General features: G+C 44.2%; 1 protein-coding gene across 1 annotated transcript; it reads left to right on the top strand.

Moving 5' to 3' along the window:
• The first annotated feature begins 420 nt into the window (after positions 1–420).
• On the top strand, positions 421–16,034 carry SNRPD3 (small nuclear ribonucleoprotein D3 polypeptide). The gene is made up of 4 exons (XM_047088136.1): positions 421–527; positions 1,926–2,069; positions 13,759–13,951; positions 15,816–16,034. Exons 2-4 carry the CDS (start codon positions 1,944–1,946, stop codon positions 15,875–15,877), a joined length of 381 nt encoding a protein of 126 aa, XP_046944092.1. The 5' UTR covers positions 421–527; positions 1,926–1,943; the 3' UTR covers positions 15,878–16,034.
• Positions 16,035–16,668: the final 634 nt, after the last annotated feature.

Below are 16,668 nucleotides of genomic sequence, written 5' to 3'. Positions count from 1 at the left end.
GCTCTACTCTCTATACCTGTTTCTCTACTCGTACGGTGAGATACCTCGCCTTACTGAGGGCTCCCCTTACCTGGCAGTGCCGGTTCCAAAGGTTAAATTGTGAGGGGAGGTCCTGGCCCTCGGCCCCTCCACCTGTTGCCCCCGATCCGAGAGCCCAGGTCCCGGATCCCCGTCTCACAGTCCATCCTGTCCTTGGTGTGAGGTGTTTGGAAACGCGAGTTCCCCACCCCCCCTTGCCGCCCCAGGATCAGTGTTTCCGGCGACACCTGGGCGCCGTCACCAGCCCTCTCTTCCGGGGCCGGAACTATCGTACCAGAGTCCACGTTTCCCGGTCGGTAGGGTGAGGAGGAAGCAGAGGCAGGACCGCGCTTACCACTACGAAAAGGAAGGGGGCGGGCTCTGCGCGCAGCATTTTGGGAACGCGTGGTATTCTGGGAGCGCGGGACCCGCCATTCCTTGGCTTCCACCTTCGCAGTTGCTCGAGTTTCTGCCGCACGGGAAAGGAAGAGTAGGCCGGAGCCGGTGAGGTGAGGCTTGGGGCAGGCGAGGGTAGACCGAAGCACTTGTGAGGGTCTGGGGCTGGAGAAGCACGCGCCGCCGAGGAGCTCTGGGAGGCTCGGGTAGAGAGAAGAGCGGGAAGCCCGGGTCACTCAAACATCAGCGTTGCCTCGCTAGCGCCTGGAAGTTCGTTCGCTTTTCCCCAAAGTACATGCCCTTCGAGTTCTGTACTTCTCCAGGCCATGTTTTTTCCCGAACATACAAGCAGTAGTGTTGGAATCATTTCTGGCAGACTTCCTTCGCCCAAGTCCCATCTGGGTAATATTTTTCAAAGTTGTTTGCATCTCTGCCTCCATCCGCTTTTCAGGCACTTATCCTCTCAATAATTTCCATATTGTTACAGAAGTTTTATCAAGTTTCCTTGCTCCTAAACTGTGTTTGAAAAAAGGCTGTGTTTGATCCATTTTGTAAGTGCTTCTGCCTTTATATTGGGTCATTCCTTACCTATAATCCTGCAGTAGTTCCCCACTGTTTCAGCATAAAATCAGACTCCTGAGGCTCCTCACCAAGGGTGACTGTCTTTCCTACCCTCATGTTCCCTTTCCTCTCTTGAACACACATGATGTATTTTAACCTTCGGTACTTGCTCATCTGGGAATACGAAATCTACTGCTTGTCTCTGAGTTGTATCAAGTCAGGTGATTGCCCTGATTATGTTTCTCCTCCAAGCATTTCCTGCTTATGGCTGTTGTCTCTTTGTGAACACTTTTGCTTTTAACCTTGATGACGTAAGTGGAGGGTCAAAGAGTACTTAATGGGTTGAATTAAATGCACAGCCCCTTCTAGATTTGCCTGGGTCCTTTTGTCTTTACTGCACTGCCCAGTACTGTAAGCACTAGCCACATGTGACCATTGACCACTTGAAATGTGGCTAATGTGACTGAGGGAGTAAATGTTTCGTTTTCATTTTATTTCACTTTAAGTTTAGTTTAAATAGCTACATGTGGACCGTGGCTACTGTATTGGCTAGGTCTACATCGTGGGTTCTCAAAGTGGTGTCATCCACATCTCTGGGTTGCCAAAAACATTGTATAGCATTTACATCTCAGCTCCCTGATGTACTGTGTACACACACAGTATTGGTTACTGATTATCTGATGAAGATAAAGGGGCATATGGTAGCATGGAGGGAGATGGAAGGTACTTTCTTCTCATCCCATTAGCCTTCCCTCTCTCCAGCCCCCCATCCTTCCCCATCCCACATAAGTTCTTCAAGCTAGGAGTTAAGCATTTTTTCTGTACAAAATGGCAGCTTTGGCATTCTTACTAAGTTTGATGGAGTGTCAGGCCTTAAGGGAGGCATGATATGTGCCACATGACTTCTCAGGCTCTGAAAGATGAACTAACTGGTGTCTCTCTCACTGTAGAACTCTTTTCCTGCCAAGATGTCTATTGGTGTGCCGATTAAAGTCCTACACGAGGCTGAGGGTCACATCGTGACGTGTGAGACAAACACCGGCGAGGTGTATCGTGGGAAGCTCATTGAGGCGGAGGACAACATGAACTGCCAGGTATCCTGCTTTCCACATGAGGTTATGGGGGAAGCTTGGGCCTCTCTATTGGAGCACAGAAAGATAGTGGTTGGAGGTCTTTTTGAAGTCCTTCTTGTCGAACAGTTATTTATGGAGTGCCTGGTGTGTGCCAGGCACTGTTCTAGGTGTGGTGATGTGAGCATAAATAAGAGCCATTTGGAATATTTAACTTTGCCCTTTGTTTTCTCCATCCTATAATCATTTCCCATATTTTGAGGACTTGTTTAAGAGAAGTGGCACTACTCCCTTTGGTAGAATTCATCAGATTCAGGGCCATTTTCCTTTTGCCCCTACATGCTTGCATAATGCTTTGCAGTTAGCAGAAGCTTCCACTCTTTCTTGGAGGATGAGTCTCATTTGATTATAGCAACTATCTTGTGAGGTAAGCAGGTTCAATGATAGTTTTGTCATCCATAAAATAGGATAATATTAAAAGACTCATCTATTGAATGACCTTCTGCTAATAAATGTTGGAGCAGCTTCCTGATACCGTGCCCTTCCCGTGGCACCACTTTGCATTTTGCTAATAATCACATGAATTTCTATAGCATTACTTTTGCGAGGTATATCAGCACACTTCTTCATTCTTTAAACCATCAGTTCAGAACTTTGGTTTTGGAATCAGAGGTGTAGGGTTGGATCCTAATTATCTGACTTTAATCATGCTAATTGCCTTAGTTTCCTCATCTGTGAAATGGGACATAGATACCAAGACAGAATTAGTTGTGTGAGAGATTTATTGGGGGAAATGACAATGAAGGATAAAGGAGAGGGAGTAGGAGTAGGCAGGAGAGCTTTCAATCTATACTGGTCTGGTGCTGGGGAAAGGGAGAGGGAAAAGATAAGATTGAGTGGGAAGAGGCTTAGACGGTAGCATATCTCTGAAGAAGTCTCAGCCAACAAAGTTTGCTCATTAGAAGAAGTCTAAGCCTAAGAATTCTAGCATGGGGCAGAAACGGCCTGGCTCTAGGATGCCCACCGTGACCAGTCATTGGCTGGCAGTCTGGGGAGACTGACTTCAGGGCGAAAGCTGTGATTGATCCTACAGGTGGAAGCTGGAGGCTTTCAGCTCCCTCCATGCCTCATAGCCTGACAACCCTTGAGGGGAGATCTGAGCAGTGCATTCTGAAGACTGCCACAGGGATAACACACCCTGGGGCCATTCTAGAAATCAAATGAGTTGTGTGTGTGCAGCAGCTAGTTCTTTGCCATGCACATTATACATATCCACATATGGTTCCTGTTAATGTTTTTGATGTGAGAAAACTGAAGGTCGGAAAGAGAAAGTGACTTACCCAAGGTCACACTGCAGATCAGGTGTACTAACTGTCATTGCTTCACAGGGTTCATTCATTTATTTGTGATCTCATCGTAGCTTTGAGCATCGTCTTCCTGCCACCTTGACCAGCAAGTGGGGCCATTTCCCTGGTATTCAGGGAGATAGACACCTAGTGATTGCAGGTTTCTCTATTCAGTGTTTTTGTTTGTTTTAATGTTTATTTTTTGAGGGAGAGAGTGGTGGAGGAGAGGGGCAGAGAGAGAATCCCAGGCAGGCTCCGTGCTGTCATGCCCATGCAGGGTTCAATTTTATGAACAATGAGATCATGACCTGAGCCAAAATCAAGAGTTGGATGCTTAACTTAACCACCTGAGCCACCCAGGCGCCCCTCTCTCTTCAGTGTTGATGCCATATGGGTAGATGATGTCGACTCTCTAAAGGTCCTGTGGGGCCTTGCCTACCTTGTCTTTGTGAGATACCCCTGTCATAGATCCAGTCCTCTGGTTTAAGCCATCCCCATCCATTTTAAGATACTGTATTTTGGTGAGATAGAATGCAAGACTGGGGGTAGGGAATCTTAATGTGTTTATCCAGCTGCTTATTTGGACAACTCCTGAGCTTCCAGGGCCTCAGACTTCCCATTTGTAACATGAGAATGTCTGACCAGATCACCTTGGTGATCTCTCACATGTGGACAGTGTGATATAAAACATAGAGCCAGGTGATAGATCTCAAATCAGGTTGCAGCTTGCTATCTTATGTGACTTGGGGCGAGCTGTGCACCTCTCACCCTCTGTTCCCTCCTTTCGAAATCAGGGATAAAAATAGCACCTCAGCCTCAGCATTATAGTGCAGAATAAATGAGTGAATGCATGTCAAATGGTGGGAGCCAGCCACTTGCTTCCCACCTATGTTAATCTGCTAGGGCTGTCATAACAAAGTTTCACACTGGGTGGCTTAAACCAGCACATTTATTCCCTCAGGGTTCTGGAAGCTAGAAGTTAGAGACCATGATGTCACATGGTTGGTTCTTCTGAGGGCCATGAAGGAAGGCTCTGTTCCAGGCCTCTCTCTCCTTGGCTTATAGATGCTTCTCTTCTTCATGTATCTTCACGTGGTTTTCCTTTTGTGTCTGTTTCCTGTGTTGCATCTTATGAGGACACAAGTCACATTGAATTAGGGCCCAGTTACCTCTGTAAGGATCCAGTCTCTAAATATGGTCACATTCTAAGATCCTGGGGGGTTAAGACTTCAACATATGAATCGGGGGTGGCTAGGATTCAGCCCATAACACCACCCGTGCCCAGATGCCAAGGCTTCACTGAGTTTACCTAAGCCTGGCTCACTGAATAAAACCAGTAGGCTGTGGCATAGCTAAATATACCATAGTAAACATAGCACAGTTCATTCACACATTCCCGGGATGTGTAAGCCAGTGGCTCCTGCAGTACCCGCTGCTTTCCTTCCTTCCTGGCCCCAGTTAGTCTGCCCTTTGAGGGTGAGAGCATCCTCTTAGCACTTGCTACCCTTTGCTAGAGGGCAACTGGAGTTTAGTGTTTGCCATTTGATGTTGGGTTTTAATAGCATTTTTTATTGTAAAAGTGTGGTGGGTCACACACTACAAAGATTTGGAAACCAAATGAGAGAATCTCCCCACAACCACAATTGGCATGGACTTTTTTCCCCCTAGGGATGTGTCTTGGGTTTCTAGTATGTATTTTTCACTTGCTTTCAAAAAAAATTAGAGGTGGTTCACAAAAAAACTATATGGTAAGGTAAAAATGGACAGATAGGTCAAGGTACAGGTAACCTGGGGTAGACTGTAAAATGAAGCCAGCCAGGCAGTTAGTACCCAGAAATGTAAACGTGAATCCCTGTACATTTAATAAAGGTACATTCTGTTCTAAGCTACTTAAGAGTCCTGACAGAGGGAAATCAGCAGTTCTGAAATGCATGGTGTCCTTAAGATAAAATACCAGTTGTGCGGTTTTCCCTGGCGCTTGGATGTGGGAGACATTTTCCCCCTGGGCCTTAATGAAAGAGATACGGTCTTATACCATTATATAATGTTGTCAACAACGTCTCCAGACAAAATACACCTTGGGGCGCCTGGGTGGCTTAGTCAATTAGGCATCTGACTCTTGATTTCGGCTCAGGCCATGATCTTACAGTTCATGAGATAGAGCCCTGTATTGGGCTCTGTGCTGATAGCACGGAGCCTGCTTGGGATATTCATATTCTCTCTCTCTCTCTCTCTCTCTCTCTCTCTCTCTCTCTCTCTCAAAATAAATAAATAAACATTAAAAAACAAAATAAAATGGGGCGCCTTGGTGGCTCAGTCAGTTGAGTGTCCGACTTTAGCTCAGGTCATGATCTCACGGCTCGTGAGTTCGAGCCCCACGTCGGTCTCTGTACTGACGATTCGGAGCCTGGAGCCTGCTTTGGATTCTGTGTCTCCCTCTCTCTCTGCTCTCCTCCACTCACTCTGTCTCTCTCTCTCTCAAAAATAAATAAGCATTTAAAACAAATTAAAACAAAATAAAATACACCTTCTTTTTGGGTTCCTTGGGTATTTTTAATGTAGCCTGTTACCACAGCCCTTATTTGACATTGAAAATGTAACGTATGCAAGCGTTAATCCTATGATGAGCTCCCTGAGATGGTGCTCATAGGGTCAGAGGGTGTAGATGCTTCTTGGCATCTGAGGTTTGGCTGGAAAGGCTGGGAGCCTTGTCCTCTTCTGTACCCCACAGCTGCAGGGCAGGCATGATCGTCTAGCCAGTGCTGTAGAATGTGGCATCATTATGGGTGACAGAGCCCTGCACATGCTGCGAGCATCTTCTATTGGCCCTGTGTGTATGGGGTGAGAAAGGCCTCTGTGGCTCTCCATGTAGTCTTGAGCTGATTTTTGTTTGTAGCAGAGATGGGACCTGATCCTGTCTCTTGCTCAGCCTGGTGATTTAATGCCAGAGGCCCCCAAATGGGAAAGTTTCTGTTTTTGGTTATGTGTACTTAACCGTGGTTTTGAAGCATCCTGTCTTTATTAAATGTTAAGGAGGGAACAAGGGGATTTTTCTTCAAAGTAAAAAAATATATATTTCTTAAGAAATAACCTTTCTAGTTAGATACTTGGTAAAATATTAAAAACAAAAAATGAGTTTAAGGTGAGGAATTATGAGTTGAAATAAGCACATCATTTTGATTTTATAGACTATCTATATTTATGTAACCTTTGGGGGGCAAGTTTTATGGCTGGATTTTGTTAGGTATCCAGTGTGAGGCGTCCCTAGAGGTTCTTTTGTAGAGTCTTAGTGAATGCTAGACAGGTTCTCCCAGCTCGGCAACAGTCCGTATTCAGACATTTAGTGCATCTCATAATTTTTTTATGATGAAAGTTTATATTTAAACATGCAAATAGCTTTTACAGTAGAAATGTTAATTTTCCAATTAAAAGTGGATGACCCAAGTCAAAAAATGGCTAATTAACAGAAGAAAATATGTGAAGTGGACATTTGACATCTAAAAATAATGGTCTTATTATCAGACACGCAAATTGGGGAACAATAAGAATTTCTAAACTTAAAAGATGGCAAAATAAAATGAATAATTCTACCAAGGGTTCCTTACTAGTTTGCCAGTAGAAGTATAGATATGTTAAATGTTTAACATACGTCAATATAGAAGCAATAAGCACCTTTGGTGCTTTAATTCTGCTTCTAAAAATGAGTCAAAAATTGTGGACAGGGGTTTATATTGCAGTGCTGTTTTTGATGATGGAAACCTGAAAACAGACATTTCCTTTTTTTTTTTTTAATGTGTTACTTATTTTTGAGAGAGAGAGCACGAGTTGGGGAGGGGGGCAGAGAGAGAGGGAGACACAGAATCCGAAGCAGGTTCCAGGCTTTCAGCTGTCAGCACAGAGCCCCATGTGGGGCTTGAACCCACGAAGTATGAGATCATGACCTGAGCTGAAGTTCATGCTTAACCACCTGAGCCACCCAGACTCCCCAGCAACAGACATTTCTAATGAGTTAAATAATTTATGGTAAACAAATTAGGGGACGTTACAAAGAATATTATGCATCCAGTCAAAGAACATAGAAGAATATTTAACATCATGGGAAAATGCTGTTGACATAAGCGGGGAAAACAAATCTCCACAATGTGTTCCCAGTTTTATGAATATAAAAGCCAGATTATAAGTGATACATAAAAATGCATTAAGTTTTTGAGGAAAACCAAAGTGAGTAGTTCTCTTTTGGTGGGAATTAAATGTGATTAAAAAATTTTTTTTAGCGGCTCAGTCTGTTGAGCATCTGACTCTTAATTTCGGCTCAGGTCATGATCTCAGGGTCGTGGAATGGAGCCCTGTCCCATGTTGGGCTCCAGCAGAGCCTGCTTAAGATTCTGTCTCCCACTTCCCCTCTTCCCAGTTTGTGTCCACATGTGTACGTTCTCTCTCTCTAATGTAAAAATTTTTTTGAAAGTTAAAAAAAAATGTTTTTGGTGTTTGGAGTGTTTGGGTGGCTCAGTTAAGCGCCTCTTGATTTTGGCTCAGGTCATGATCTTAGGGTTGTGAGATTGAGGCCCATGTCCATACTGCACTGGGCTGCTTCAGATTCTCTCCCTCTGCCCCTCCCTGCCTCACTTGGTTGTGCTTGCTCGCTCTCTAAACACAAAATTTTATTTAAAGTTCTTATTTATTTTTTAGTAATCTCTGTACCAATAAAGGGCTTGAATTTATGACCCCCAGATCAAGAGTCACATGCTCTTCGAACTGAACCAGCCCTATATGGGATTAAAATTTTTAAAAAAATTTCTTTTCATTTAAAAAAATGACAAGTATGAGTTAAGTTTATGATCATGAAGCACAGTAAATATTATTTAAAAAGAAGAATGTAGGGACACTTGGGTGGCTCAGTCAGTTTAACATCAGACTCTTGATTTCGGCTCAGATCATGATCTTGTGGTTCATGAGTTTGAACCCCTCATCAGGCTCTGTGCTCTCCCCCTTCCTGTCTTCTCTACCCCTCCCCTGCTCACTCTTTCTCAGTAAATAAATTAAAAAATAATATTAAATAAAAATAAGAGGGTATGCAGTTAGTAGATAAATAAATCCTGGCATTCTAATATACAGTATAGTGATTATAGGCAGCAAAACTGTATCATAAACATTAAATTTGCTAAGGTACTAGATCTTACTCGTTTTCATCTGTAGAAGAAATGATAATTATGTGACATGATAGAGATGTTAGTTAATGCTACCATAGCAGGCATAATTCAATATAAATGTTATCAAAATCAGTGTACTGTGTATCTTAAACTTTGGCAATGCTATATATAAATTATATCTTGATAAAATAAAAGGACCAAAACCAAAAATAGGAGGGTAACGGTCAAACCCAAAATTTCACTGTTCTTTTTTTTTTTTTTTTAATGTTTATTTTTGACAGAGAGAGACAGAGCATGAGTGGGGGAGGGGCAGAGAGAGAGGGAGACACAGAATCTGAAGCAGGCTCCAGACTCCAGCTGTCAGCACAGAGCCCGATGCAGGGCTTGAATTCACCGACTGCGAGATTATGACCTGAGCCAAAGTTGGTCGCTTAACCAACTGAGCCACCCAGGAGCTTCTTCACTGTTCTTAAAGTAACATAATTCCTGGAAATCTTGGTGAGAGAAGGTGATAGAGTTCAGAGACTGCAGGAGCTGAAATAATGCTTTGGGGACTTTGGCATGACCACCCCATCACTGACTGGACTGTTCAACTCCCCCCCCCCCCCCGCCCTCCCCACGCTATGGCATAATGGTCTGTAGGATAATGGCCTGTGCATGAGTTCTTTGTGTAAAAATGATAACCTGAAAGAAGCCCTCACATGATTGTCATTAGCCAACTGCCTAGAGTTAATATCAGGAAGTTCTTGAAATTTCTGAATGCAGTGTGTTTGGGAATTTCTTCAGATACCTAGTTGTCTAACTAGAAGGAAAAACTATTTATCTAGATGTAATCTGTACATACAGTATTTTCCTCTGTGTACTGTTAAGTTCAGGATTACATACTGCGCTTAGTTATCAGCTTGCTTTGTGCTTCTTTTGTCTGGGACAGTTCCTCTGCTTTTGCTTTACACAGCATTGATGTTTTTGAAGAATAGGGCCAGTTACTTGTTTTAGAATGTCTTTTAATTGGAGTTTCTCTGGTGTTTTCTCATGATTACATTTGGGTTTTTTTTTTTTTATTTGTTTGTTTTGGCTGTTACTGTGTAAGTGATTTCTCCTCAGGGTGTCACTTGGAGGCCTAAACACCTGTTTGCCCTTTATTGGTGATGTTAACCTTGATCATTTGGGTGAGGTGTCTTGTGGTCTCTCCACTGTATATTCTTTTTTCGTTTTGCAACTAATGAGAATTTTGTGGGGGAGATTCTTTAAATAAATATCGTGTGTATTCGGTTTCTCATTGCCACCTCCACCACCCCCCATTTAGCACTCAGTGAGGATTCTTGAATGAAGATGCTTGAATCTTTTTACTATGATGGTTGCAAAAGAATGGTTTTTGTTTTTAACTCCATCATTCTTTATTTACTAGGTCTACTGTATGGAAGAGCCTTTCCTTATCCCCCGTTTATCCATTTATTATCAGTTTCTGTTTATGGGTTTCTGTTTCATTAAATGGATTATAATCTGTTACTGTCATTGCTTTGCTTGAATTATCCCAAATTGGTCCAGAAGCTGGCTCCTTTTAGTGTGTCCTGGCCATTTTGGGAGAGCATATACTTAACCTTCCAGAACAAGATGTATGTTACAGGCTCATCTTTTACTTCCCTATCCCAACTCTTTTTTTTTTTTTTTAATTTTTTTTTAACGTTTATTTATTTTTGGGACAGAGAGAGACAGAGCATGAACGGGGGAGGGGCAGAGAGAGAGGGAGACACAGAATCGGAAACAGGCTCCAGGCTCTGAGCCATCAGCCCAGAGCCTGACGCGGGGCTCGAACTCACGCACCGCAAGATCGTGACCTGGCTGAAGTCGGACACTTAACTGACTGCGCCACCCAGGCGCCCCTCCCTATCCCAACTCTTAATCAGCCAGTTCTTCAGGTAGCTTTGGTTTCTTTTTGGTTGGGAGTAAAATTTAAAAACCAAGATCTGGGTACTATTAAATATTTTAAAAGTCTTAGTTTAACTTGTCAAGCTCGGACCTGTCTCCAGAAGGCTGTGTGCTTAATAGTACCAGAAGCTTCCATTCATTTATTCTATACCAGGTGCTATGGTAGTGTTTTTATGTGCAATAGATCTTTCGCAAGACTTCTCTGAGGACAAGCTTCCAGATGCCCAGGGTGACCAAACATGGAAGAAGCAGATCTAAACCTGTACCTCTGAGCCCCAGATCTCTGGTCTTAACCACAGTTTCTGAAGATGAGGTGTAGAGTAAACCTGCTAGAGCCTGTTGCCTCTAGGAGTGTCAGATTTCAGGCAGGAAGTTGAGTAGAAGGGATCAGAACAAAAGAGGGAGGCTCTGCTATTAATGGTAGGGGAGGGGAGAGTGGAGGAGGGGACCAGACACTTGTTGAGTGCTTGCTATGTGTCCCACAACAGGGATATTGTGATCGATGACCCCGAGGTACCCCAACATTGCTTTCCTCTTGGACCTGGATGTGTGAGGAAATTCCCACAATTTTTTTTTTTTAATTTTTTTTTCAACGTTTATTTATTTTTGGGACAGAGAGAGACAGAGCATGAACGGGGGAGGGGCAGAGAGAGAGGGAGACACAGAATCGGAAACAGGCTCCAGGCTCTGAGCCATCAGCCCAGAGCCCGACGCGGGGCTCGAACTCCCGGACCGCGAGATCGTGACCTGGCTGAAGTCGGACGCTTAACCGACTGCGCCACCCAGGCGCCCCATCCCACAATTTTGACTGTACTAAGATCTCTCTCCCAAGATGTTATTTCAGTTAGGCACCTGGTTTATGCTACCTGTGTTTCATTGTGGCTGTTTGGGAAAGTTGAGTAAGGCAGGTGTTTCTGCCTGACTTTCACTGAAACCTAGTTCACTCAAGTTGTTGCCTTTGGCTTGTGATGCCAACATAGCTCAGGCTTATTAACAAGCTGTGTGGGTGGGCGAGACTGTGGGGCTTTATAACAGTGCAGCCATTTCTTTGTGGGTGCTGCAGGGGGTGCATGAGAGCAGTAGCCGACCTGGTCGTTATTAGGGTTGTCATAGGAGTCAGTTGATGCTGGACCCTTTCCTGCTTCAGCCAGGACAGTTTGTCTTGTTGGTCTTACAGAACACCCTCTGTCGGGGATTTTCAAAGTGGGTTGGGGAGGTTTTGACAAAGGAATGGGTGAGATATACTGGGATGTGCTGGAGAAGTAGCTTAGCAATAGCACAGCCTCCAAAATAGATGTCTTAACTGTCATTTAGATTCATTATTTACTGAGTTTCTAATATATACTAGGTAATAGGGACATCATTTAGACATATTTGTCTCATTTGACTTGTTCCTTAATTATTGGAGGAAGTAAGTGGTGATCTGATGTATCGTTGAAGAGTGTGAGTTTAGAGTTAGATAGACCTGAATTCAGATCCTGTCCAGGCCACACAGGGGCAGTGTGACCTTAGGCAGGAGAATAGAGTGGGTAAAGGTGTGGCCTCTGGGGACAGACCTGCCTCTGGTGGCTGTACTGCTTCATCTCTCTAGTGGAGATGATGATGGTATCCATCTTGTAGAATTGTGTGATTTATTTGAGTTATGATGTGAAATTGCCTGGGACACTAATAAGTGCTCCATAAAAGTTGGCTTTGTTATGTTGTATTTCCCTCCCTTTGTGGATGAGGGAACTGAACCTGGAGACTTACCCAGAGTAACATTTTTAACAAACGGCAGGGCCAGTTCTCAAATATAGGTTCTCAGTCTTATTCTGTCTGCTCCAGAGTCATGGGCGTGTCTGGTATTTGTGAGCCTGGGTCAGACCCAGGTTTCTCAAGTAGTTTAACCATCCCTGGTGTTCATTTGTGACATCAGAGGTTATTGGTATTCTTCAAGGCAAGAACAGGATGGCAAGGATTTAGAACCTGTGTGGGAATTTGTTAAGAAACTGGGGATGTTGAGCCTGGAAAAGAAGATTTATGGGAAACTTGAGACCTGTTACCCCTGAGGATGGAACAGGGGCAGTGGGTTGAAGTTCTGTAAACTGTTCCACTGCACAGATTTAGCAGGATGGCCCTAGAGTGTTGTTACTCTTTTTTCACCCTGGATGTTCTTGGCAGAGGCTGGGTGGCCAGTTAGCACTTGAAAAGGAATGTAAAGGTGGCAACAAACCAGTCAGAAATCTGGGAGACAGCATCTCTCTTTACACTGTGGGCTTTGACCTATACTGAATAAATTATAATACTCTTTGATCCAAAAGATTCAAAATAAGCTACTTTTTGTGGGAAACATCGTATCTGTTAAGGTTGGCACTGGCAGGTTTGTGGCACCCTTCTATGCCAAGCCAGTCTGCCATGTGGTTTCCCCTCTAGGGTCCCTGTCTCTCCATCCCATAGCTTATGCATGTTGGCATATTGATCTTTCCAATGTGCTGCCTTAACCCTGTCCACCCTCCCTCTTTCCACAAACTTGAGTGACCCCCATAGTCTCCATGGTGATGACTCTGTCCCCTGTCCCCTTGCTCTGCTCCAGTTCTCGTGTCCTATGGGTTGGTGCCCAAGTGTTGTGTCTCTCAGTGCAGGCTCTTGCCTCACACCTTCCCCATTATTCTGGACCCTTCATACAGGCATCACCACCTATACTTCTCCATTCCTAGTCACTGAAGCTAAAGAGGCTCTATTTTGCCTTCTTGAATATGCAGTCTGGGAGGGTAAGAGCTGCCTCTGGTGCACACTCATGACCTTCATGGTCCCTTTGCAATCTGTGTGCCGGACAGATGCAAGAGAGGACACAGTTTGGACAGGCAGTTCAGAGCTGTTTAAATTATAGTTTTTTTTACCACTGAGAGCCCTTCACATGCTGGCAGGGGAGGCAGTATAGCAGAGTTAGGGCTCTGGAGTCAGGCCAACTGGGTTTGAGTCTGGATCCTTTCATTCTGGCTATTGGACTTTAGACAAGTGCTTTAGTTTTGTGTGTGTTTTTGGTTTTTTTTTGTTTTTTTTATCTGTAAAATTGGGAATACTCCTACCTATCCTGGAGGTGCCATGAGGATCATATATGTGAAGTCCTTTGCACAGTCCCTCGCACACGTCGTAGGTCCTCCTATTTCCCTGGCTTTGCCTGGCTCCTTCATTTCATGATGTTAGTTTGTGCGTTTCTGGACTTGCCCTCCCACCACCCAAGGCTCCCCCTCTTTGTGTGTCCTTGTTCTCTGCTCATGCTGTTGGTCCTTACTGATTCCCTTCCAGATGTCCAACATCACAGTCACGTACAGAGACGGCCGAGTGGCACAGCTGGAGCAGGTGTACATCCGTGGCAGCAAGATCCGCTTTCTCATTTTGCCTGACATGCTGAAAAATGCACCCATGTTAAAGAGCATGAAAAATAAAAACCAAGGCTCAGGGGCTGGCCGGGGAAAAGCTGCTATTCTGAAGGCCCAAGGTATGTGCTCCTCATGCACTGGTTTTAACGTATGTGTTTGTCATGTATCTTTTAGGAAAGGGCCCTGTTAATTGCCTGGGCATAGGGTGGACTTCGACTTCAGCCATGTCTACATCTGTCACCCTGCAGGCTTGGGGCCCACACCTGTGAAGATCTGGGGACCTTATCTCGCCTTCTCTGTCTTGTCTCACCTGATCACATTCTTAAGGCTTATTCAAAATCCAAAGTGCCTCCTTAGAAAAAGGAAGGGGACTCCTATCTTAAATGAGAGAGTAGATAAGTCTCCTATAATGAATTTCTGGGAGGCCCTTTGTTTCCAGAAATTCTGTCCAAAGAGTTTGGGGGAAGCTTGCTCTTAACCTAGTTTGCTGAGCAGGGGCACTATAGTTTGGATTAGCTGGCTCCTGAAGCAGTGGGGCAATAGTTCCCAGAGAAGCTGGGGTGTTTGTTGACACCCAGTATGCATGGGGGGGGGAATGCTGATGATAGGGATCCATTTTCATATAAGAAATAAGCAGTTTTAAGCCATCTTTACCTATTAAAGGGACTGAACTTCTGTTTTCGAATATTCTTGTATTTGAAAATAAATCCTTCCTTTCAGCATGTCCCCAGTGACCCAGTGACCTTCCTTAGTCTGGCCTTTCTTTTAGGTCAGCCTAGTCAGAGGTTTTATGTTTGGGTCCATGAAAAGCTCTGCCATGATGATTATCTAGAAAGAAAGTGTATTCGTTAGAAAATGTATGTCAGTAGAAAGATTTATAGTGCAGGAAAGTCACTGGATTCTCCATCAGTGCTTTTGTTGCTTTGCATATTTTATATATGAGGTAGCTTTTGAGTTTAAAGATGTAAGAGTAATCCTTTAAAATGTCCTTCAAAAAAGCTGATCAGAGAATCTCCTTGCCCTTCCTAGATAAGTGGCATTTGTGGGTAGGTAGAACCAGAAGCTCTGGACCTTTGTCCTGGTGAAGGAATGGTTTTCAGGAATACTGGCTTTCTTACTAGAACTGCTTTTCTCTCTGCTTTCTCAGGGAGGGCTGCCCTCATTGTCACTGTATAACTACACCACCTTCTCTAACAAAAGGTTCAGCCCAGTAGTTGTGCACTAGAAGGCACGTGGCAGTGAGTTTACCCAGGCCCATTGGCCTCTGCCTGGTCATCTGTGCTGCCAGTCCCTTGCTGTAGTCCCATCAGCTTGTCGCTGGGTTCTTGGGTGACTTCCTTCCCTCTTCAGGTCGGCTCCAGGCTCTATAAGTGGGAAGAGGGGTGAGACTCCGATTAGCAGCCATCAGAATATTTTCACTTGTCCTTCAAAGCCACTGGTTCTCTCCTAGAACTCTTGGGGTCATAGACAACAGGAGCTTATTATGTCTATGTCCGTCGTGTGGGGTGTGGTTTTGCTTTGCTATTACAAAACATTTTATATTTCAGGGGAGCTCAAAAAAAAAGAAACCTGCCACCCAGATTTAACAGATGTTTAGCATTTGTTTCAGAATTTTGAGTGTGAATTAAATTCATCTGTCATGTGTTATTACCTCACCCTAGGCCAGCTCTGGGAATTCATCTTTTCTTTGGTTCTCACACTTGCTTCCCAAACCACCTTAGCTTTCAACACACTGACTCCTGGCCTCTTGTTGAGAGCAGGACTGGATTGGAAGGCAGGAGTTTGGTGCCCCCTCCAGCTCTGATGCCAGGTGTCAGTCCCCAGGCAATGGGGAAATGACATGTGGTGGGCATGGTGTTGGACTAGGTGGCCTTCCAGGCCCTTTCCTGTGCCAGTGTCCAAGGAAGGGCTCTGGCTGTTCTGTGGCATGAGCACTCACTGACTTCACTGACCTGGCCTTTTCCTTTCTTTCCTACCTTTCAGTGGCTGCAAGAGGAAGAGGACGTGGAATGGGGCGTGGAAACATCTTCCAGAAGCGAAGATAAATTTATCTGTTGAACTGAACTTTGTCGTTATTTTTTCCCTTAGGTTGTCTGGGTTCAGGGGGGTGTATGCTTATGTATATGTTCTAGGTTTTCTTTTGACATCTTTCTCTTTAGAGCAGAGGAAATGTTAAACTAAATAAATATAGTGGTGATTGTTTGTTTTGTTTTCTTTTTGAAAAAATACGGACTGTGTGTTCATTTTGGAGTTTGTGTTCTGTTTGCTTTGGCAGCAAGTTAAATTTTGACACCCTGGAAGGTGTCCTGGGAGAATGCTAGTACTTTGAAATCACATAGTTATTGATAAGAGTTTAAGCTGCTGTTCCAGGCCAGTTGCCGGTTAAACCCATGGAAAAACTCCAAGAACACACAGACGGTCTTGTTGGTGTTTAGACACAGGCACTTGTACGGTGCTTTGTTCAGGTAACCTTTGTGGAGATGTCATCAGCTCAGCTTGAACAACACAGCATGGGTGGTCCTGGGCAAAGAAAAAGTCCACCATTCTGATCTTTGTAGGCTGGAAACCCTAGTGGTTCAGCATTTGGCAAATGTAATCTCAACTTAAAAGATAATTCAGGGAGTCCTAGTGGCCAACATTGATGACTACTACACTGGCTTCATAACCAGTTTTGTGGTGATTTGCGGGGACAAATTCTTATGCATTTATCAGAGCATCTTAGCATGCATTAGCACAGCCATAGTTTTTAATGTAGCAGAGGTAGAAAGGACAAGGTATGCAAAGCAAATAACTGACAAAAACACAGAAATTGGAAGTCAAATGCTGAAAAGAGGTC

Source organism: Lynx rufus, unplaced genomic scaffold (assembly GCF_022079265.1).
Source record: "Lynx rufus isolate CCGP_SWC_20201006 ecotype Redwood Valley unplaced genomic scaffold, mLynRuf1.p SCAF_24, whole genome shotgun sequence".
Taxonomy (NCBI): Eukaryota; Metazoa; Chordata; class Mammalia; order Carnivora; family Felidae; genus Lynx; species Lynx rufus.
Note: the sequence above shows the minus strand (reverse complement) of the source record. Positions and strands in the feature narration are given on the sequence as shown.

Bases quoted from the DNA above. Each gene is read 5' to 3' on its own strand.
- SNRPD3 (XM_047088136.1), top strand. From the start codon at position 1,944: ATGTCTATTGGTGTGCCGATTAAAGTCCTACACGAGGCTGAGGGTCAC. The intron at 2,070-13,758 runs GTATCCTGCTTT...ATTCCCTTCCAG, and splicing joins AGGACAACATGAACTGCCAG to ATGTCCAACATCACAGTCAC. The intron at 13,952-15,815 runs GTATGTGCTCCT...CCTACCTTTCAG, and splicing joins TGCTATTCTGAAGGCCCAAG to TGGCTGCAAGAGGAAGAGGA.